Source organism: Lepisosteus platostomus, chromosome 4 (assembly GCF_059453375.1).
Source record: "Lepisosteus platostomus isolate fLepPlt1 chromosome 4, fLepPlt1.hap1, whole genome shotgun sequence".
Classification (NCBI taxonomy): domain Eukaryota; kingdom Metazoa; phylum Chordata; class Actinopteri; order Semionotiformes; family Lepisosteidae; genus Lepisosteus; species Lepisosteus platostomus.
This window is the reverse complement of record NC_142614.1, coordinates 672,288-691,848: the sequence shown is the minus strand read 5'-3', so window position 1 is coordinate 691,848 and position 19,561 is coordinate 672,288. Positions and strand designations below refer to the sequence as shown.

General features: G+C 59.3%; 3 protein-coding genes across 8 annotated transcripts in view; 1 reads left to right on the top strand and 2 right to left on the bottom strand.

Moving 5' to 3' along the window:
* The window catches only part of npas1 (neuronal PAS domain protein 1), a 42,878-nt gene extending 41,438 nt beyond the window's left edge, over nucleotides 1–1,440 (top strand). For all 4 annotated transcript variants that reach the window (XM_088627306.1, XM_088627305.1, XM_088627303.1 and 1 more), the window contains 2 exons: nucleotides 13–104; nucleotides 345–1,440. In XM_088627306.1, the coding sequence (XP_088483432.1) occupies nucleotides 13–104; nucleotides 345–1,117 (865 nt within the window). In that variant the 3' untranslated portion in view covers nucleotides 1,118–1,440. The remainder of the gene's footprint in view (nucleotides 1–12; nucleotides 105–344) is intronic.
* A 320-nt stretch (nucleotides 1,441–1,760) lies between these two features.
* tmem160 (transmembrane protein 160) lies at nucleotides 1,761–5,081 on the bottom strand. The gene is made up of 4 exons (XM_088627311.1): nucleotides 4,814–5,081; nucleotides 3,030–3,054; nucleotides 2,734–2,826; nucleotides 1,761–2,642 (listed from the first exon to the last, which is right to left on the bottom strand). The coding sequence occupies exons 1-4, from the start codon at nucleotides 5,042–5,044 to the stop codon at nucleotides 2,344–2,346; spliced, it is 648 nt and encodes a 215-aa protein (XP_088483437.1). The 5' UTR covers nucleotides 5,045–5,081; the 3' UTR covers nucleotides 1,761–2,343.
* A 2,088-nt stretch (nucleotides 5,082–7,169) lies between these two features.
* egln2 (egl-9 family hypoxia-inducible factor 2) lies at nucleotides 7,170–18,983 on the bottom strand. Of its 3 annotated transcripts, none has more exons than XM_088627308.1 (6): nucleotides 18,755–18,981; nucleotides 17,042–18,034; nucleotides 12,638–12,757; nucleotides 12,211–12,347; nucleotides 9,212–9,279; nucleotides 7,170–9,069 (listed from the first exon to the last, which is right to left on the bottom strand). In XM_088627308.1, exons 2-6 carry the CDS (start codon nucleotides 17,936–17,938, stop codon nucleotides 9,017–9,019), a joined length of 1,275 nt encoding a protein of 424 aa, XP_088483434.1. In that variant the 5' UTR covers nucleotides 17,939–18,034; nucleotides 18,755–18,981; the 3' UTR covers nucleotides 7,170–9,016. The 3 variants fall into 3 exon arrangements, with proteins under 3 accessions (XP_088483434.1, XP_088483435.1, XP_088483436.1); XM_088627309.1 differs by lacking the exon at nucleotides 18,755–18,981 and adding an exon at nucleotides 18,448–18,743; XM_088627310.1 differs by lacking the exons at nucleotides 7,170–9,069; nucleotides 9,212–9,279 and adding an exon at nucleotides 9,286–12,088 and having other exon boundaries at nucleotides 18,755–18,983.
* Between the last annotated feature and the right edge of the window lie 578 nt (nucleotides 18,984–19,561).

Genomic DNA, 19,561 nt, shown 5'->3' with positions numbered 1-19,561 from the left:
TCTCTTCCACAGCCGAGCGGAGCTCCCAGACACCCCCCTAGACATCCAGCAGCTGCCCGAGAGGCTGAGGCCAGAGAGAACGACCCCCCGGCAGCATCCCAAAGGTACAGCCTGCCAGAGCAGGACACACGCGCTCGCTCTCCTCTGTCGAGGGCGAGATGCCGTTCTCTAGCCTGTCAGAGCAAAGGCTCTCAGGCGACATCCAGTGGCCAAGCTGTCAAGCTGCAGGGGTCTGATTGTGTAAGGAGGTGTCTCCTGGCTCCTGGAGGAGGACTCCCTGCAGGGCTGTGTGCTGGCGGAGCTGGACTACTGCAGTGGATGAGAGACATGTTCTATGTTCCCAGGATCCCCTTCGCTCCAGCGGCCAGACTGCAGTGGCTCCGGGTCCGAGGCGAGGGAGACGTTCCTGTCAGACAGCCCGTCGGACGAAAGGAGGAAGAGGAGCCGGCGACACGCCTCTGGAGAAGGGCCCCCAGAAGCGAGGAAGATGCAGCCGGACTTGTCTAGTGTGGAAAGTGACGCTGAGGATGATGTCCGGAGAGACTACAAGCGGCTCAAAGCTGAGGAAGGACAGTGTCCAGGAACGGGCGAGGAAGAGGAGGCAGGGCTGCCGAAGGGGTGCGTGGCCACCCGGCAGCCGAACGGCACAAGCCCTCCTCGCGTCAAGACCGAGCGGGAGCCCCTGGCTGGGCCTCGGAGCCGCTCCCCAGCCCCCTCGCGGCCCTCGCCGCCGGCAGGGCCTGCTGACAGGGGCTGCCCCCCGACCGGCGCCCTGTCCCCTGAGACCCCACCCCGGAGCCTCTTCACGCCTGCTTCCCCCGCCCTGTGCCCCCCGCCCGGGCCCGGCCGAGACCAGGAGGCTCTGCACAGACTGGCGCTGCCCCCCGCCCTCGGGGCGCAGGGCCCCCAGAGCCTGTTCGCCCCCAGCACCATCCGCTACGCCCCTGCCGAGGGGGTCGGCCTGGGGGCTCCCGCCCACCTCAAGGCGCCCCCCTCCCTCTTCCCTCTGCCCCCCTTCAGCAGCGGTTTCGGGGCACCTTGCTCCCCGTTCCCCCCCATCCTGCCCTTCTGCGTCAATGGGCTCCGAGGCGCCGCTGCCAGGAAGGAGGAGGACTGAGCGGAGGAGGGCAGCGGGAGTGGTGCCCGCAACGTGCCCTGGCCTGGCCGCGGTGTGGACACACGGGCTCCGGCCCGGACAGCGCTGCGATTGTTGGTTGTCCTGCGAGTGCGACGCCTGGTGCGGGGGAGAGGCCCGGGCCAGGAGAGAGGGGGGGGGGGGGGGGTCAGCCCCAGTGGGACTGTCCTGGGGTGTTGACCGAGTGCAGCCAGACTGAGGGTGTCCTTGAGGCATTCCCGGGAGAGCCGTGCGGCCGCGCTCTCGGGCTCAAGTGTGTGTCGATGGAGTCTGGTGCCAATAAAGGATGTTCTGTTTTGAGTCTGGGTCGGTGTCCTGCAGTCTCTCTTGGCAAGTGTGTCGGCGGGGGTGACCAGCGGCCGCCTGTGGGGCTCCTGTCTGCACACCTCCGCCTGAAGGCCTGGCCACGCTCTGAGGGAACCTGGGTTTGAAAGAGGAGACTGAGCTGTCCCTGGAGCGTTCGCTAGTTTGTTCCTGCTCCCGGCGCGGTGCCGGCTCGGCAAGCTGTGTAGAACTCATCCAGCCCATAGAGAGGAGGGAGACACACCTTTACTTTTGCCACCCCTGCCACCCTGGACCTCACTTACTGCACATTTCACACTCATAAAACACACGCTGACACCAGTGTCTTCAAGCCCTCGGCCATCTTTATTGATCTCTGTGTCCCTCATCGTTTGTGCCAGCCTTTTCCCACAGCAAGGCGCCCTTCCGTTTCCCCAACACCGCACCTTCGCACCCCCCTCCCTGTGCCAAAGAGGCCTTGTCTCCCCTGCTCTGCGCTCACACCGAGCCCGGCTCACGCGCAGTACGACAACGCCCGGACGGCAGGTTCCCCAGAGGGTTGCAGACCTGAGAAGGTCAACACCCACCCCCCTGAGACACCAGCCCCAGCGCTGACCCCCCCCGCGGCAGATGGCACAACAGAGAGGCGCACAGCGCCGGCACAGCCGAAGGCCTCCCCTGGCACCGCGCCTCAGCAGGGCTCCCCAGAGGCAGGGTCAGACAAGAGCACCTCGGCCCCGCCACAGGGGGGCGCTGTGACACGCCTAGGAAAGCCTGCCCTGATCAACATGCTCACGAGTGGAGGACGTGTCCTGCGCCCACATATCGCCCCTGCTCCTGTCCGTACACACGCCCGGGGGACAGGCACCAGTGTCCCCAGCAGAGTCATGCAAAGTGTCAACTGGGGGTGTTGCCAAACAGGCAGCTCACTTCCTTCCCCGGTCTCCAGGCTTCCCATCCTCCTCCGCGTGGTGATCTTTGCGTTGCCCACCCCTGCTCTCCTCGTCCTCCTCCTCGGCTTCGTCCTCGTGCACAATCTCTACTTCCAGCCGCCCGATATAGAGCGACACCGAGCACAGCCACAAGAGGGCGGCGCTGGACACCACGGCGCTGTGCAGCAGGACGGCGGGCAGCGACAGCAGCATGGTCCTCTTCAGGGCAAACAGGTTCCCCACATAGGAGGCGCCGCCGAAGGACACGCACGCGCCGCCCAGGATGAAGAACCCTGCGGGGCAGAGAGGGGGGTCAGGCTGGAGGCGTCTCACACGCTCTGCGCTCCGTGCGCATGGCAGTCGCTCACACCCGCCGGGCCCTACCGTAGGCGGCCTCTCGGCCCACGTCGCTCTGCGCATAGGAGACGACCCCGATCCCCGTGGCCAGCAGGCCGTTCCGAAACCAAGCCAGGAAACCTGAAACAAAGGGGCTGTGCCATGACACCAGAACACAAAAATACACACGAAGCGAGAGAGAGGCGCCTGGCTCGTCGTGCACTTTTGCCTGTAGCTCTTCGAGTCGATCGTCGCCTTCCCAGAGTCCCGCAAACTGAACAGGGATTTCTCATCCCTGCAGCTGCTTACCTGCCAAAGGTCACAGTCCCCCAGGTGCAGCTTACCTGTCTCATGGGCCTTGCGCAGCATCTGCAGGAAACAGAGAGGTCACGTGACTTACGGCAGCACACTGCCCAGCCTCAGCCTCAGTCTGCACAGCAGGCCTGGACCTGGGCTTACTGTGCTCCCAAAACGCATGCAGGTGCTACTATCACATGCGCACCGCACGCCCAGATCTCCTTGGCAACACCCAGTAAGGGCAAAAGAGTGAGAGGAGGCAGCTGAGCCCGTCCTGCGGCTGAGAGGCTTGCTCCAAGCTCCTACAACTCGTAAATGAGTGCTTCCCGCTCTCGGTTTTCAATGTGCTTCTGCCTACTCTGTGCTCAGGCCCTTTCCGCTGCTTGGCTACTGACAGCTCATACAGTCTTAACATTTGGATCTGGACCCGCGACCGTCTGGTAAAGACAAACACAATCCCTGTGAAACCAGCTGGGCTGGGGTGCTGAAATAGCCGACAAGCCAGAATGTGGCACAGGGAGAAGACAGAGAGCTCTCGCCTGCCACCCACGCAGGAGAGCCACACGCGAACGGGCTGGTGACAGGCTCGGGGAGCGTTGCGTCACGGACAGAAGGGCCCAGAGCGGCTGCTGACGCTCGGGGAGCTCAGCCTGAATCTGCACAGAGCACGGGGCTCACACGGAAACACAACAGGGCAGTCAGGGCACCCCCAGTAGAGAGAGCGGGCAGAGCTCAGTGAAGCTTCCCCCCTACAAACAGCACAGATCACGAAAGCCACCGCATTTGACAGTACTCCCTTTGTGCTGGTGAAAGTATCTACTCAACTGCTTTAGCTCCCAACATACAGAGCCTTATTTTTCGGGTCGTCACGTGACTGTGTACAACAAGCTTGAACTCTATATAAAACTGAAGACTAGTGAGTTTATCGTGAGTCCTTTGTTAAATAAATAGGCAATTCAAGAACATTTAAAGTTTCAACTAGTCTTTATAGGAACGTACTTTAAACCAGCACAAACAGAGCACTAATACACTAACAAACACAATGTTTTGGCTGTGGAGCCGTCTTCAGGTGCCAACTTCTGGATGACAACAACATGACTTGTTCCAGTCCCCTGCTACCCTTGGTGTAGGAAAGGCCCTGCCCTTCTCCATTCCACACACACCCTGTTGGGTTTCCTGGTTTGTGCTGTGTGTAGGGGGGCAACTTCACAGAATGAGCGGGGGGTCCAGCCCCAAGCAGACTCCTCACTGTACTGTCAGCAGACGCGTCACGGCACTGGAAGCCATGGGGCTGAACACAAGCTGTCACTCCCTTGGTCCAACTGTGAGAGACCCCAAAACACAGCGCTACTGTCTCCGCACTGCTGGACCGCGACGCACATCCACTCCGGTGCGTCTCTGAACACCCGTGTCTGTCGGGGACACGGGCTCTAGAGCTCAGCTCTGCACGGCGAGGGCAGCACCTTGCCCACTAGGGGTGCTCTATGGAAGCGCCCCACTGCACCGGCGGCGCCTCAAAAAGCCCTTGGACCTGGATCTTCACACAGACGGTTCCCACGGGAGACATAGTCCACCCCTGTGGAATTCTCCCGAGCCAGAACCACGGGCAAGTACATTTCAAACCCACGACCGACGGCACTGCATTACATCAAGGGCTGTAGGAGTCGGCAACAAGCTGCCCGGCCGTCTGGCCTAGCCGGTCCCCGGAGCCGACACGCTGGGCTGCGTTAGCTGCTCCTCCCCGAGCGGGACCTGCCGTCCCAGCGCCACACTCGCACCCGGGACAGCAGCGGCTCGGGCGCTGCCCGGGCCACACGGCGACACTCCGTACCCACGCGTCAGCCTTGTCCAGCTCCGTCAGCTGCGGGGGCTCCGGCCCACGGCTCTTCCCCCACGCCCCGCCGCTCTTCTCCGCGACTCGGCCTCGGGCGGTGCCGGCGACCCGCCTCGCTGCAGCTGCGGCCCGCAGGGCTCCGGGACGCCCGCACAGACAGCTGAAGTAGGAAGCGAGCCGCGGCAGCCGCCTCCATCCCCAGCAGCTCGCAGGTGCCATGGCCGACATCCAAAACACACGCAGCGCGCCTGCGCCTTGACCTCTGACCCGCCGATGCGCTGGCAAGGCGGAACGCGCCGTGACGCGCGCGCAGTGGAACGGCACTAGCGCCGCCACGAGGGCAGCGCGCTTCCCCGCCAGCAAGGCGCGTGGCGAGGAGGCTGCGTCTTCACACAACGTCAGCGCAACGTTGCAAATGTGTGCAGAACACTAGAAGCCATAAGACACCGCAAAGCCTAAAAAAATATCAAGTAAAATACACTCTCCCGGAAGCCCACAGATCAGCCGAAAAAGGCTCCACAGACCTTTTTTCTCTTTTCAGCATAGAACAAACCTAATAATTATTCGTGTCTCCTCCTTGCGTGTCTGTCGCTTGACCACCAGATGGAGACAAACCCTAAGGAAACAGACCCTGCTGGGCTTTGAGTCCTCCGGTGCGACAGCAGCCGGGTCACAGACCGCCGGACCCCTCCGACCCTCCCAGCCCGACAGGCTTGTCCAGCTGCTGGGTTATCCACTGCACCATGACAACAACACGCAAAGGAACAAGTAAAGGTTTATTTCAGGTGGGGAGCTGCGTCAGCAGGCGTAGGCTGCAAAGGAACAAGTAAAGGTTTATTCCGTGCTGAAAAGAGAAGAAAACAACGTTTCGGCCGTGGAAAAAATAAAAAGAGACTATTTCAGCTGTGGGGTCTTTTTCTTGTGCCAACGTCTAGATGACAACACATGGCTTATTCCAGCCCCCTGCTACCCTTGATGTAGGTCTGCCCTTCTGCATTCCACACACTTGTTCCCACCTGTGTCCTGTGTCCCATGCTCCAGCAGTGTGCTTTGCGGATTCTTCAGGTGCTCTGTGAAAGTGCCACAGGGCCAGGTGTGCGGCCTGCTCCATGCACCTGCTCCTCTCTGTGTACACAGCAGCCGGCGGGTTTGGGGCACACTGCCAGCACTCGGGCCCCTTAACCACCCTGCGCCAGGATTCCTGCACCCAGGACAGCGTGCCGGCCCCCTCTGGGGCACCGACGGAGAAGCAGAAGCTCCTGCCAGAAACCATTACAGTCAGTCCAGTCAGCTGCACGTCCACACAGTCGTTCCCAAACAGCCAAACTCAGATCCACAGCCTAGAGTGCAGACCAGCCTCCGTGTCTCATTCCCACAGGGACCTGGGAGCAGCTCCATCCCTCTGCTTCAGATCTGCTTCGTGCCGGTCAGGGTCGCAGGGGAGCTGGAGTCTATCCCAGCGAGGAACAGGCACAAGGCAGGATACACCCTGGACAGGACACCAGTCCATCACAGGACACACACACACACACACACACTGGACAGGACACCAGTCCATCACAGGACACACACACACACACACACACACACCCTGGACAGGACACCAGTCCATCACAGGACACACACACACACACACCCTGGACAGGACACCAGTCCATCACAGGACACACACACACACACACACCCTGGACAGGACACCAGTTCATCACAGGACACACACACACACACACACACACACCCTGGACAGGACACCAGTTCATCACAGGACACACACACACACACACCCTGGGCAGGACACCAGTCCATCACAGGACACACACACACACACCTTGGACAGGACACCAGTCCATCACAGGACACACACACACACACACACCTTGGACAGGACACCAGTCCATCACGGGCACAAATGGACACGCCTGCTCTCAGCAGGGCTGGCTCCTCCAAAGCCCATTAACCCAGCAGTCTCTCTGCGGACTGTGGGAGAAAACTGAAGAACTCAAGACGAATGTGGGGAGAACACACAAACTCCACACAGACAGCACCCCAGAAACTGAACCCAGGGCCCCAGCGCTGTGAGGCAGCAGTGCTGAACACTGCGCCACCCTTGACGAGAACTCAGGATGGCAAATCATGGGAAAAGGAAATTCAGGAGAGAATTCCTAAATTTATCCTCTGAGGGGACACCCTCACCAGCCCCGACGCTCGGCTGCCAGACAAGCTCGCTGCTTCGCGCCACTCGCCTGCAGAAATCCGCCTCACACTGGTGCACAACACACACACACACCACCCTCCAGGGGGCGCTATACATACAGAAACAACAGAAACACAAACCACACAATCTCTCGGAAACTTTTGTAAAAAATCATTTTGTCTTTAATAATTAAATACTGCAAAAATGCAAAACATTAGGCAAACATTTCTTTTTTAACTTCTATTGCATTTGAATAACATCCACAGCTTTCAAGCAAACATTTTCTCTCTGGTATTTCTTCCTACAGTAAAGTGCAATTTCTCTTCACCCCTGCACTGGGGGCTGCCCTGGCACAGTGGTGTGGGCAGTGGGTGTGCTGGTTCTCCAGCTCGAGGTCACTAGGCAGCCCCTGAACGCAGACTGAACCTGCACACTCCATCGTCACCTCCTCACAACAGAGACACCGCTGCTAGCCTGGCCTGGAGAGTGTCCCCAGAGCAGGGCCGCGCCGCCTGTTCCTGGCCTCGGTGACTCTGTGTTAAGGCACACAAGGAAAGGACCAACGTCCTCCGGGCCTGTAAGCGGTCAGGGCCAGTCAGCGCCGCCCTCGTCCAGAGCTCACCGTTTCGGGTCGTGGTGGAGCTGGCTGGTTCCGATACGCGGTCAATCATACAGAGCTGGTCCTGATCTACACTCGGAGCTCGTTGGTGCTGATCGAGGGTCAGTCGGAGCTCAGTGGTTCCAGTCTAGGCCATTTAGGGGGCGGTGTAAGTGACCAGGACAGCCTCCCAGCAGAGAACAAACCCCCATAATCACCTGCAGCAGCCTGGGGTTCCTACTGCCCAAAATGAGCTCAGTCTCTTCTCCTCCGGTGGGGGGCCTCTGTCACACCTCTGTCTGGCCGGCCCCCCGCTACGACAACAGACCTGTGTCACCTTGCAGAACTGCTGTCCAGCTCCTGTGGACAACCTCTGCTCCCCAACAAGAGGACATTTCATCTTCATTGACCTAACCGGCAGCGACAATGAACCATGATTAGCAGCTCCTTCAGAGACGCCTGACTTGGAGATGCGCTGCTCTCCATTAGCAGTTCAACGTGAGCCGCCTGTTCCCCGCGCCTCACCCATTGGCACCCGCCTGGCTCCCAGGCGTGCCCAGCCAGGGAGACCTCGCCCGCCGCACGAGCCGGAAGAATCGCAGTGCGAGCAGACGGGGGTCTGGCCTCACTCGGAGGGTCTGACCGGACCGCACCGCGCTCTGCTTTAACTCGCACCCCTCCCCGGACCGCGGGTTGGAGGCAGGCTGTCTGGCACCCCTGGTCAGAGGCCACCCCAGCGCTCGAACCCTGTCCCTAAGCGCACGACGAGGGGATCGGGGAGAGCACGGGTCACCGGTGCGCCTGACCGCTGATGACGTTTACTGCTCTGCAAGGAAAAAAAAAATCAGGCTGCAAAAATATACACTGGTTTCAAAAATAACCAACATGCCAACGCCCACATGCTGGGCGCTGGTCTGGACCGCCCATACACCCACGGGGTCACGGGCGCGAGGAACCCTCGGACAGCACCAGGCCAAACCAGCCGGCACGAGTCGCGCTCTGTGGAAGCGTGGAACGCTCATCGCACCCCTTCGGGTCTGGGCGGCTCCGGGTTCGAGTCCTGCCCACCGGCCGGTCGGGTATGCAGACCACAGCTCACACGGATTATAGGAAGCCTATTCCTCTCCTCAGCTCAGAGTGTGAAAAATATTCAGGGTCAACGCCCGTCTCGCCGCGCCTCTCCGCACACGGCCCCAGAGCGTCGCTCCGGCAGCGTCCGGCGCTCCCTGACCAGACCGCGGAACGGAGACGGGAGAAAAGATGCAGCGAGTGGCCGTCCCCCGTGCCCCGCCCCTCCGCGCAGGCGGCTCTGGCCCACGGCTGCGGCACGGGATCGCTCGCTGGTGTCCACGGAGACGAACCCCTCCCTCGGGGGTCTCCGGCTGGCTGTCTCGGGCTGCGCGCGGGGCTAGGTCTTGCCGCTTTGAGTCACAGGCACTTGAACCCCTTTCTGGCCGGCAGCTGAGCAGAGAAGAAGGCAAACGTCAGCAGGCAGCATGGGCGCCCGCAGGACCCCGTTCAGATCGCCCCGCCCACGTGTCTCCAGGCCGGAGCCTCCTGCCCTGAACAGGCTCCGGAAAACCCGAGAGGCGGCGCTACTCACCCAGCCTGTACTTCTCTTTGGCTTCTGCCCGCTCCTTCGCATCGAAGTACCACACTGTGATGGCGTAGCTGGAAAACACGAGACGGCAGGTCAGGCTGACCAGCTCAGTTCCTGTCGGGGGAGCCTCCCTGCAGCCTCTTAATGACAAACACCCCAGCAAGCAGCACTTGCAACCCCGTCAGGTGTGGTGAATTTTGACTGCCCCAATACCTCTGAAACTCAGGACATAGATGGTTTAAAACCCCATTTCAAACTGAGAACAGGAGGCACCACCTTATGCAAAAGGTTGTGAAACAAGTTTCCCAGCCATGTCATTAAAGATTAAAATGGTTTCTATTAAGAAAGGGCTGGACATGATCCTTGGATCAAACACCACTGCAGCCCAACGGGCCATGATTATTACTTCAAGGACAGCTCTTTCTGCCGTTACTGCTAGAGGAGCTTCCTGGCGCTTTCTTCGGTGCCACAGATATCGTGCCAGCCCCCAGGGCGGAGACGCGCCCCCAAATGTGTCCGGCGCTTTTATCTCTATGCCAGCTCAAACACAGACCAAGCCGCTGGCATGAGAAGCTGTTTTAACTCCCCCCACGCTGCCCTGGGGGGGCTGGCCCTGACAGCGACCGGCCCGCCTTCGCACAGAGGACCTGCTCCAGAACCGCTAAGACGCGGTCGATTCGGAGCAGAGTGGCCCGGCCACAGGACCCGGCCTGGAAGGGCAGCTCCCTTGGAGCAGTCGGAGGCGTTTCCCAGTTTCCGACCTGCAGGCTCTGGAATGCGACCTCTCTGTAGCCAGGGAGGCCCACTCAGATTAGGATCTGTCTCTGCACAGGGGACCAGGGCGTGGGGCAGGAAATGACTCTTTCACAAGTCTGTCCTGCCTCTCGGTACTCTCGCAGACTCCCAGAGCCCCCTGCTCTCCATCCACAGGGAGGCCTCCAGGCAACAACCCTTACCCCCACCCAGCACGCCCTCATGCACTACGGCACCCCGATCTCCCTGTGAGGTCTCCCCTCTTCACTTCCCACCACGTGCAAACACACCGGACAGCCAACACAGTCTCTTCACTCCTGATGGCTAAGACCTGATGCTAACAGTCACAGGTCAAGCCAGAAACGAGGAGGTAAATTTATTCCCCACTTCCACAGAGCTCCAGGCTGCGGAGGGCGCAGTATTTGTGCATCGAGAGGGCGCACGCACAGGACCTTGCGGAGCTGAGCGCTGCCGTCACAAGCAGGAAAAACGTACTTCCTGCTCTAACCACGGGCATCTGGGCCCTCCCTGGGGACACCCCCGCCCCCCACACCCTCCCTAGAGCTGCATAAACACGAGGGCCGGCTGCTCAGCAGGAAGTGGCTGCTCGCGAGCTGGGAAAGACAGCCCGCACGGCGGGACAGCGCCAGGGTATGAGACAGGCTCTACTCAGTCCCTACCGGCGGTTCAGATTACACGTGATCAATCAGTCACCTCCGGTCCAGACTGACACAGGGGGAGACACCTGGTACCACAAACAGGAGCCCTGGGCTCAGAGAACTCGCATTCCCACGTCTCCTCCGTCCCGGACACCGAGCACGACAGGAGAACGGATTCAAGGGGAGGAACTCCTGAGGGCTACTAACGCGTTCCACCAGAGAACAGCTGCAGTCGTCAGCGCTGACCGGCTGAAGGAACTGAACTGAGTCTTGAAGAAATAAAGGGGACCTGATACCAGTCATCAATATCAAAATCCATCGACCAAGTCAGTCCAGCAGTCATCTTCAGAATAAACAGAGAAACACGAACCACATCACACGTCAACTTCTCATCTCGAATCATAATTCCTTGAGCACGCAAAATAGCACTTTTGACTTCACTGTTCCTATGCTTATGGAGAGCACTTTATTTCAAAACGCACAGCTACAAAATAAAGAGACCAATTTTAATTGAGAAGGTCCTGACTTCCCAGGGCGAGAAGAGTAGGGGTGTAACCCCGGCGTCCTGGCAAATTTCCCCCTGGCCTTGACCAGTCATGGCCTCCTAATAATCCCCCTCTCTGAACTGGCTTCATCACTGCTCTCCTCCCCACTGAGAGCTGGTGTGTGGGGAGCGGACTGGTGCATCATCCAGGTGGGCCTACACACTGGTGGTGGTGGAGGGGAGTTCCCATTGCCTTTAAAGAACTTTAAGTGGAGTGTCCAGAAAAGTACTATATAAGTGTAAGCAATTATTATTAATATTAAGACACAATTCCTTACATGAAGAGATGTGGGTGTGAGGAACAAGCTGTCCAGGCATGTTGTTCCAAGGAGATATCAGGATATCCAGTTATCCGTTTCATTAAAGCAGTTGGGGTGAGATACATGGATCTATTAACAGCTACTAATTAACAAACAGGCTAGACAGGTTACAAATGAGGTGAAGCTCACCAGCCTTTCTTATGTTCATAAACAAAGACAAGGTCACAACTGAGTCCTAAGAGGGAATTCTTTTTATACAGGAAACGCATTCCTACACAAACAGTAGGGGCGACTGGAACAGCCCTAACTCTGCTACAAGAAGCAGCAGTATGAAAGTTAAGATTCACTTTGCTAATAAACTATCAACAGAGCAACACAGGCCATTCTTAAACCCGAACGAACCTCATGCATCCCAGTCCAGGTGCACAGCAGTTCAATCCCACCACATCGTCTTTCTGTTATCTCTGTGCATCTGTTATCTCTGGATTGTTTCACGCTCCCACAACTCTTAGTGTAAAGAAGTGCCTCCCGTTTGCAGTCTAAAAACCACTTTCCCTTGGATTCTGCTTATGTTCTCCAGTTTGGGTTTCACTGTTGATCCTTGTTGGTGCCTTTCAGGATGTTCTGGTAATCTGGTTCCCTCATAGTTGTCTCTGTTTCAAGACTAAAAAGATCAAGTTCTTGGGTATGGCGGTGTAAGACATTCCATTAGGCCCTAGACTGTATCTGGACTGACTTCGGTGCTGCGATCTCTCGAGCAGCCAGGGTCAGGGTGCGGATACTCACCGCGTGGCGTACGCTGGCTTCACCTCGTGAGGGTTCCTGCGGTCCGACCAGAAGATAAGGAGCCGGTCGAAGATGGGCTCGATGTTGGCCACCACTGAACGGCCTTCTGGGAAGACCTGGAGGAGTCCCCCATGAACCTGCAAGACACAACCCCCCCTGAGCCACTCTGTGCACTCCTATAACACACACCAGCACTCTATAAACTCCACTTTAGGGGACACACTGTACCCCACACACAAAAATGCCAACTCAAGCCGTCTCTCCCCAGACTTCCAGCCCAAAATCTGTCCACTTCCGGGCCGCTCTCATCTTGGACCTCCTGCAGTGACTCGCAGTCCCAGTGGAGCGCGCATGGGACGCTGTGTGCCCCTGGCCGAGGCCCTCAGGCGGCGAGAGACGCACGGGGGCCCAGACTGGGGCTCCTTACCTTGCAGTCCCAGTCCTTGTTCAGGTAGTAAATGCAGGTGATGCAGCGGCCGTCACCGTTGGGGTTGTCCACGTGGCGCACGTACCCTGTCCCATTGCCTGGGTAACACGCCACCATGGCCTGCGGGCAGAGCGAGAGGGCGCTGCTGAATTAGGGGGCAGAGGCTGAGACGGCCTGAGAAGGGAGGGTGCTGAACTTCTCTAGGGGGCCTTTCCTCGCCTGCCACCCCACCCGCCACAGGGCAGCGACACTCCAGCCCCAAAGCTGTGTCACTGCGCCCCCATGAGCACACGGCCCGGGACAGCGTGAAAGTCTGCACTGACACAGAACTCGGGAAAAGCAGGGCACAGACTCCGCAGTTACAGGGGGCACATCTGTCAGCACACGGGCCTGTCAGACATACGCCTCCTGCTGGACAACCCAGCGGCACGCAGGGATCCCGGGACCGAGACACGGGCTCCCAATTCCTGCCACCCGCCCGCCGGTCCTGCTGCAGGACGACACGTCCCAGCCGACCTGGTCAAGACGCACTCAGTGTACGCCTAGCGCAACTTCAGCGCGTCAAGGAATGGTGTGAATCCCAGAGGGAAGGGACTGGCTGTGCCGAGCGACTGCGGTGAAGGTCCATTCCGGACAGGAACACCCCCGCGCCTCCCCGCCCCGTTCCTATAAAAAGCACAGTTGAAACGGGGGGGCTGGCATGGCTGCGTCATCTGTCCCGTTTTCAATTCCAGCCATTTCCTCTGCTTTAATCAGCAGGCTGCTGTTTACTCCTCAGGGCCTTGTGGGGGTGGAGGGGGGGGCAGTTGATGCTGGAGTCCGTCACCAACGGTTCTCCAGGCCTCCAGGGAAACAGGCACCCGAGCAGAAGAAGCAGACAGTGTGTTAAAGGTGGAAAAGGGGTCAGAGTTCTCAGCTGCATGACACGCTGGGCCTGCGTGTCTTTAAATGCTGCTCCAGCCCCCAGATTGCTGAAAGTGCTGCGTCATCAGTGGGAGGGGCCCCTTCTCCATTGAGGAATCTCGGGCCAGCATGTAGCAGTGCCCCTCCGCTCGGCCTTAACCCTCGCACCGCCAGCAAGCCCTGCTCTGCCTGGCAGCACAGCTGGACTTCTAGACCATTATTTATTACGTAAATACTGTCTATACTCATCTCTATATCTACATTCAAACTTTACACTCAATAACTGAACAACTCGAGCTGTTGTTATTATAGTTCAGGCGGGGAGCTGCGTCAGCAGGCGTAGGCTGCAAAGGAACAATTGGTTTATTCCATGCTGAAAAGATAAGATAGAAAACACAACGTTCCGGCCATGGAGCCATGTTTGTAATGTACTGTCTACACTGTGTGGTGTTGTCTGTTGTACTGTGTCCCGAGACGTCAGCATGATTAAGAATTCCAATGTACCTGTACATATAGCAATAAAGTACTCTACTCTATACAGTCACGGAAAATGAACAGCAACACAACCTCACAAACACTACCACCCCTCCTCCTGCAGGCCGGGTATCCCAGCAGCCTCTCCCTTCGTCCTTCAGACTGCAGAGCGAGGCCTGTGCGCAGGGGGTAGGGCTGGTTTTCTAAAAGATCCAAACCTTATTTTACAAAACCGCCTTGACCACACCTGGGCTGTACGGCACCTGGTACTCTTTCACCACCAGCAGTAATATATTAATGAGCTCTGAGCTTCACCTCATGAAGAAGAAACGTTTCGTGTCCTTTCCCCTCCAGTGTGGAATTAACCTTCACTTGGTCCTGGATAAATACAAGGCATCGACTGGACACTAGTGAGTCCAGTGAGGTCAGCTTGAGACCAGCAGACACAGGACCAGGGCAGGGAGGCCCTGAGGAGCCTCTGAAGGGGAGGGGGCCGTCTCATGTGCCCCAGGGCACACAGCAACCATCGACCAGACTGCAGTTCACAAACCGGGAACAGAGCTGAAAACTACAGAGCTAACGCTCAGGTGAGCGGCGGCACCTGCGCTGTTCATTTCAAACTCCCTGTCAAACACCCAGCAGTTCAGGTGCTGAAAGAGCAGAAAAGGAGGATCTCAGTCTCATCCAGCTTCTCCTACACTGGGCTCGGAGCACAAAGAGACAGAGACTCTTCTCTCCACTCCCATTATGTGTCTCTTCCTGCACTCACACCTTTCAACCCAGATACTCTCCAGGCAGTCAGGAGAGCTTGGGGAAGACACCCGTGAGCTCAGTCGAGATCCAAGCCGACGTGGAAGAGTCTGGAGTGACTTGGGCCCAGTTAACCCGGGCCTGGGTCACCAGCAGAACCTTCAGCACAGCGGTCAGATCTGCGATATGGTCAGAGAGGATACAGACAACAAAAAGACCATTACTGAGGCATTGCTCAGAAGGCTGCAGCACCACAGATTTCACAGTTCTTCACCCACTGCTTGCCCTCTCGCCCTCCCTCCGCGCCCAGGCAGGGTGGGTGGGAGCTGGACGACAGCTTCACAACGCAGCATGTGTCAGTGACTCAGGGCCACGTGACCTCAGGTTGCAAAACAGCATCACTCAATCCATGGGCCCTCCTGCTGCCACAGAGAGGGAGACGGATCCACCCTGCCTGTCATCACGCAAGATGTGCTCCCGTCAGCTCACACAGCTTTCACATCCCCTCAATAAGCACGGAGATCCCCCGGAGTCAGTAACAGCTGAGCAGCTGTTTAACCCCCACCCTAAAATACCCCCTGCTGCTTAGCTGTTATGTCACGTCACACAGGGCTGAGCTACTGCACCAAGATGCAGAGGTCTGCTCTCTTCTGTGCCTGGCGTTTTGTCCCCAGCGGTAGTTTTATGCTCAAAATGATCCAGATGCATTTTGCATCAATGCAGCTCCTTCTCAGAGAGAAGAGGCAGACTCCCCACACGACAGCTGAGCACCCCAGCGGGGCAGTACTGCAGCTCAGCGCCTCAGTTCCAGCGCGTCATGTCTCTTTCCCTTCCCTCAGGGGAAGCGGCGAATTCTGATATCCCACCGCCACCGGACTCGCTGGCTGCCCTCACACGCCCGTGCCTGCAAGGAACGGAACCTGGCGAAGATTTCCCTCACGGAAGAGAACTGCACTGGCAATTCGGGAATGTGAACCAGCGTGGAAGAGCATCTAAAATTGGAAACAGGCAGCACTTCCTTACACGAAGGGTGGTGGGAGAATGGATCGACGGTGATGTCATTGAAGCCGATACCCTGGCTTTTTTTACGGAAACGCTGGATGAGATCTTGGGATGAGAGAGCTACAAGCTACCAGGTTGAACATGGGTCGAATGGCTCCTCTCGACGAAGGCTGTTCTTTGGATCACACCCCTGCCTACACTGTCCCAGTGCCTCCTTGTTGTCCCATCGACTGAGACTCCCTGTGCACAGTGACGTGACCCTCCTCAGCCTTCACATGCTGGCAGGCTACAGGCCAGAGGTCAGACTCAGGCACTTGTTTTCGTACTCTGTGCACATGTACAGACACACTCCTGCTCCATCAGAACCACTTCCACACCAGGGACCGGACTCTCTGGACTCTGTTGAACTTCTCCGCAGGAAAAAACCCTCTGGTTCTTCCTACAGCAACTACCTGTGCCAGGGAGACTGGGAGAACTGCGAGCATGTGAAAACTTAAGATGACACCTGGAAATGTGCTGTTAGCTTTCCTCTGCCTACACTGCGAGCTGTACTGTTAACTGCAGTAATGGGGTCTGTGTTGGTCTTCCTCGCCTCCCTAAGCCTGCCTCACACTGCCTCACTCCTTGGACTCGTGCTCTGGGATCTCGGCCTCGTACCACGAAGCTCTGGGCCAGAAGGAACAGCAGCGCTCGTGTGGGACGACTTCCAGGCTTCAGGAACAGCCCTCTCCTTCACCATCGTCAACAGACGTCAGGCGGTCCAGCTCTCCAGCATGCTGGGAAATCCCTGTCTGCGCTGCTCACAGCCAGCTGGCGCCCTCACGACACCAGCGAGCCGGATTCTCACCCGGGGCCCGGGTCTGGGCTGTCGGCACCAGGACGGGGACACAAGACAGCGCTGCCCTGCTGTACTGGAGAGGAGAAAATCTCTAGCTGGGTTGTCTCAGTCTGCACCAGCTCGCACCCTGACCCTGCTGCACACCGACAGCGAGCGCTGGTTGTCTCTGTCCACTGCGCCAGGGTTTCTGTTCTAACCCAGCCCCTCACTAACCGACCCACCCGCGGCCACAGTCGGGGTGTCCGCAGGACGCACCCCCGGAGCGACCAGGCGGCCGAGGAAACCCATCACACTGATGCTACAGGCAGACAGGAGCTGCAGCTCCACCGGGACGCCCCCTGAGCAGACAGACCCCCCGACACCCGGAGCAGGGGGCCGAGCCAGACGTCCCCTGAGCGAGGCCTCCCGCGGACAGAGGGGGACAGGGGCTCGCTCACCTTGGTCCTGCCGTTGATGACGCAGTCCCCCAGCCGGCCGTTGAGCGAGCTGTACATCACCACCTCGTCGATGTGCGCCATCAGGGCGCCGATGTGCTGGCAGCCCGGCTCGCGGCCCTCCACCCAGGCGATCCGGTCTCCCCGAATGCTGCGGGGCGGGAGGCTGCGCTGGCTCACCAGCTGCCCGTCCCGGAACTTGCCGCTCTGGTCCAGCGTCTCCACCTCCCGCAGCACCTTGGCGCCCAGCTCGGCGCCCAGGAAGGCGTCCTTCACGCACAGGCCGTAGTACTTCATGCAGGGCACGATGTACTGCAGCGCCACGCGCTCAGGGCACCAGCGCGCCGCGGGCACGGCGTGGGGGGGCTCCGTGCGCCTCCTCTTGCACTCGCCCCCGGCGGCGCCCGCCGAGGGGTCCCCGCCGTCCGCGCCCCTGTGCTTGTGGGGCCCCGCACCGCTGTTGGGCCGCTCCGGCAGGCCTGGGCAGGCGGGGGGGCTCTCGCCGCCCTCCTGCGGCCGCACCCTCGGGGCGCCCCCCACCCCGTTCGCCATGGGGCAGCTGCCCTCCACGGGGGCGGACGGGGAGGCCACCCCCCCGCCCAGCGGCGGCAGCCCCGTCTTGGCCTGCTGCCTGAGTGCCGGGACGCCCGCGGACAGCGGAGGGGCCGCCAGCCCCGCCAGCACCTGCGCCGAGGAGGCCGGGACGCGGGCTGGCGCGCTGCCGTAGCCGCTCACTCCCAGGCTGCGCGCCGCGGAGCGCGAAGGACCGAGGTCTCTGCGCGGTGTCTTCTCCAGTGGCGAGTCGCTGCTGTCGGCTCTCCTGGACGAGCTGCGTCCCAGGCTCTCCATCTCGTCTGTTGCTGCAGGCGGCGGCGCACGTAGCTCATGTCCTCTGGCCATGTCGCCGCGACTCAGCCGCGCCGGAGACTCTCATCCTCAAGTCCAGCCGCAGGTCCGCACCGGCCGCCCTCACCGTGCGCTCGGGGTGCGATCGGCCTGCGGGGAAGCAGAGGCTCCGCTCAGATGCGGGACGAGACCCGGCGGCTCCTGGGGCTCAGACTCGGTCCAAACCGCCGCACAGCTGCCAGCGACCCAGCTGAACCCGAGCACTTCGCCCTGCGCGACCCGCCTGCTGCCGAGAGTTCATTTCTGCAGTAGAGCCGGGGTCTCTGCCGAACAGTTCGCCCGCTGCTGCTCCGGTCCGGACAGCCCGGGGGTGTCGCTCGGCGCGGTGCGAACTCACGGGTCGCCCTAGCTGGGGGTCTCGCCCAGCAGAAACCCAGGAGCAGCAGTCCAGACGGGCTAGGCGGGTCTGCAGGTCCGGTCTCCTCAGCTGGACCGTTTGCGAACCTGTCCGCAAACTGAACCACGAAGCGCAACCCAGTCCCTCCGGAAACCTCCCCCCTCACCTCCGAAAGATGTCTCAAGAGAGCGCAGGGAGTACACGTACACGGGGCCACGCGTGACACTGCCCACGGCGGCTCGGGGAAGGAGCTTTTCTCACTCAGACAAACACACGCAGAGCTGATCCAGCTGGTCTGACCAGCAGTCTGGGAAGAAATGTCACCGAGACGCTCCCCGTCTCTCGCTGTTCCCGAACCCACGCTCCCCCTGCGGGTCCGGATCTATTTCAGCGGATAAATTTCCCCGATGCGCCGTGACGCCCGCGCGCTCCGGGCTCGGGTATCTCACGCACTGTACTGCCCCCCGACTCACCACCGCGGCGCAGAGACGAGACCGGCTGACAGCAGATAAGGTTTCCTGGATCGTCTCGCCCATATCGCGTTTTCCGCTGGGCTGGGGGGGCGACCATGCAGCGCGGGACGAGCCCTGGATCCCGACCGCCGCCGAACCGCGGGTCCCTACTGCCCGAGCCGTGCACGCCCGCGGCTCGCCCCAGCTCTCTCCATGAGCGCCTCTGTGGCTCACACGTGCGCACTCGCGCGTCACGTGACCCCGGGGCGCCCCCGCCGTGCTCCGCTAGAGGGCGCCAGCGAGGGCGCGCTTCACCGCCCTGGCTGCGACTTGCACTGGGGATGCTGCAGCAAAGATTGATCATTATAATTAACATTCTAGAAAGGGCAATATTGCGCATGATTATTGGTATCATCATCATTGTTATTATTAATTTAGCTGGTGTCTTCATCCAGGGTGGCTCACATGCAAAACAATTCAGAGCAAAAGCCCACAAAAACATATCGGGTAAAACTGCACAAAGAATGGTGAATGCAGCGTCATGCAGTAAGTGTGTCAAAGGAGCAGGTGCAGTACGAGCAGCGCTGGGCCTGGTACAGGAGGCACACAGAATTCCAGCACAGTCCCACCTGAGACTCAGTGCCGCTAGCGCTGCTGACCTGAGGAGCAAGGGACACTACTCATCAGGGATTGGAGCCTTTTTCTGTTTTTAAGAGGCAGAGTAAAATTGCTACACACAGGTGCACAGTAATAACACACTGCTACACATAATAATAATAACAATAATAATAATAATTACAGCAGAGACAGCAGACTTACACAGTAACA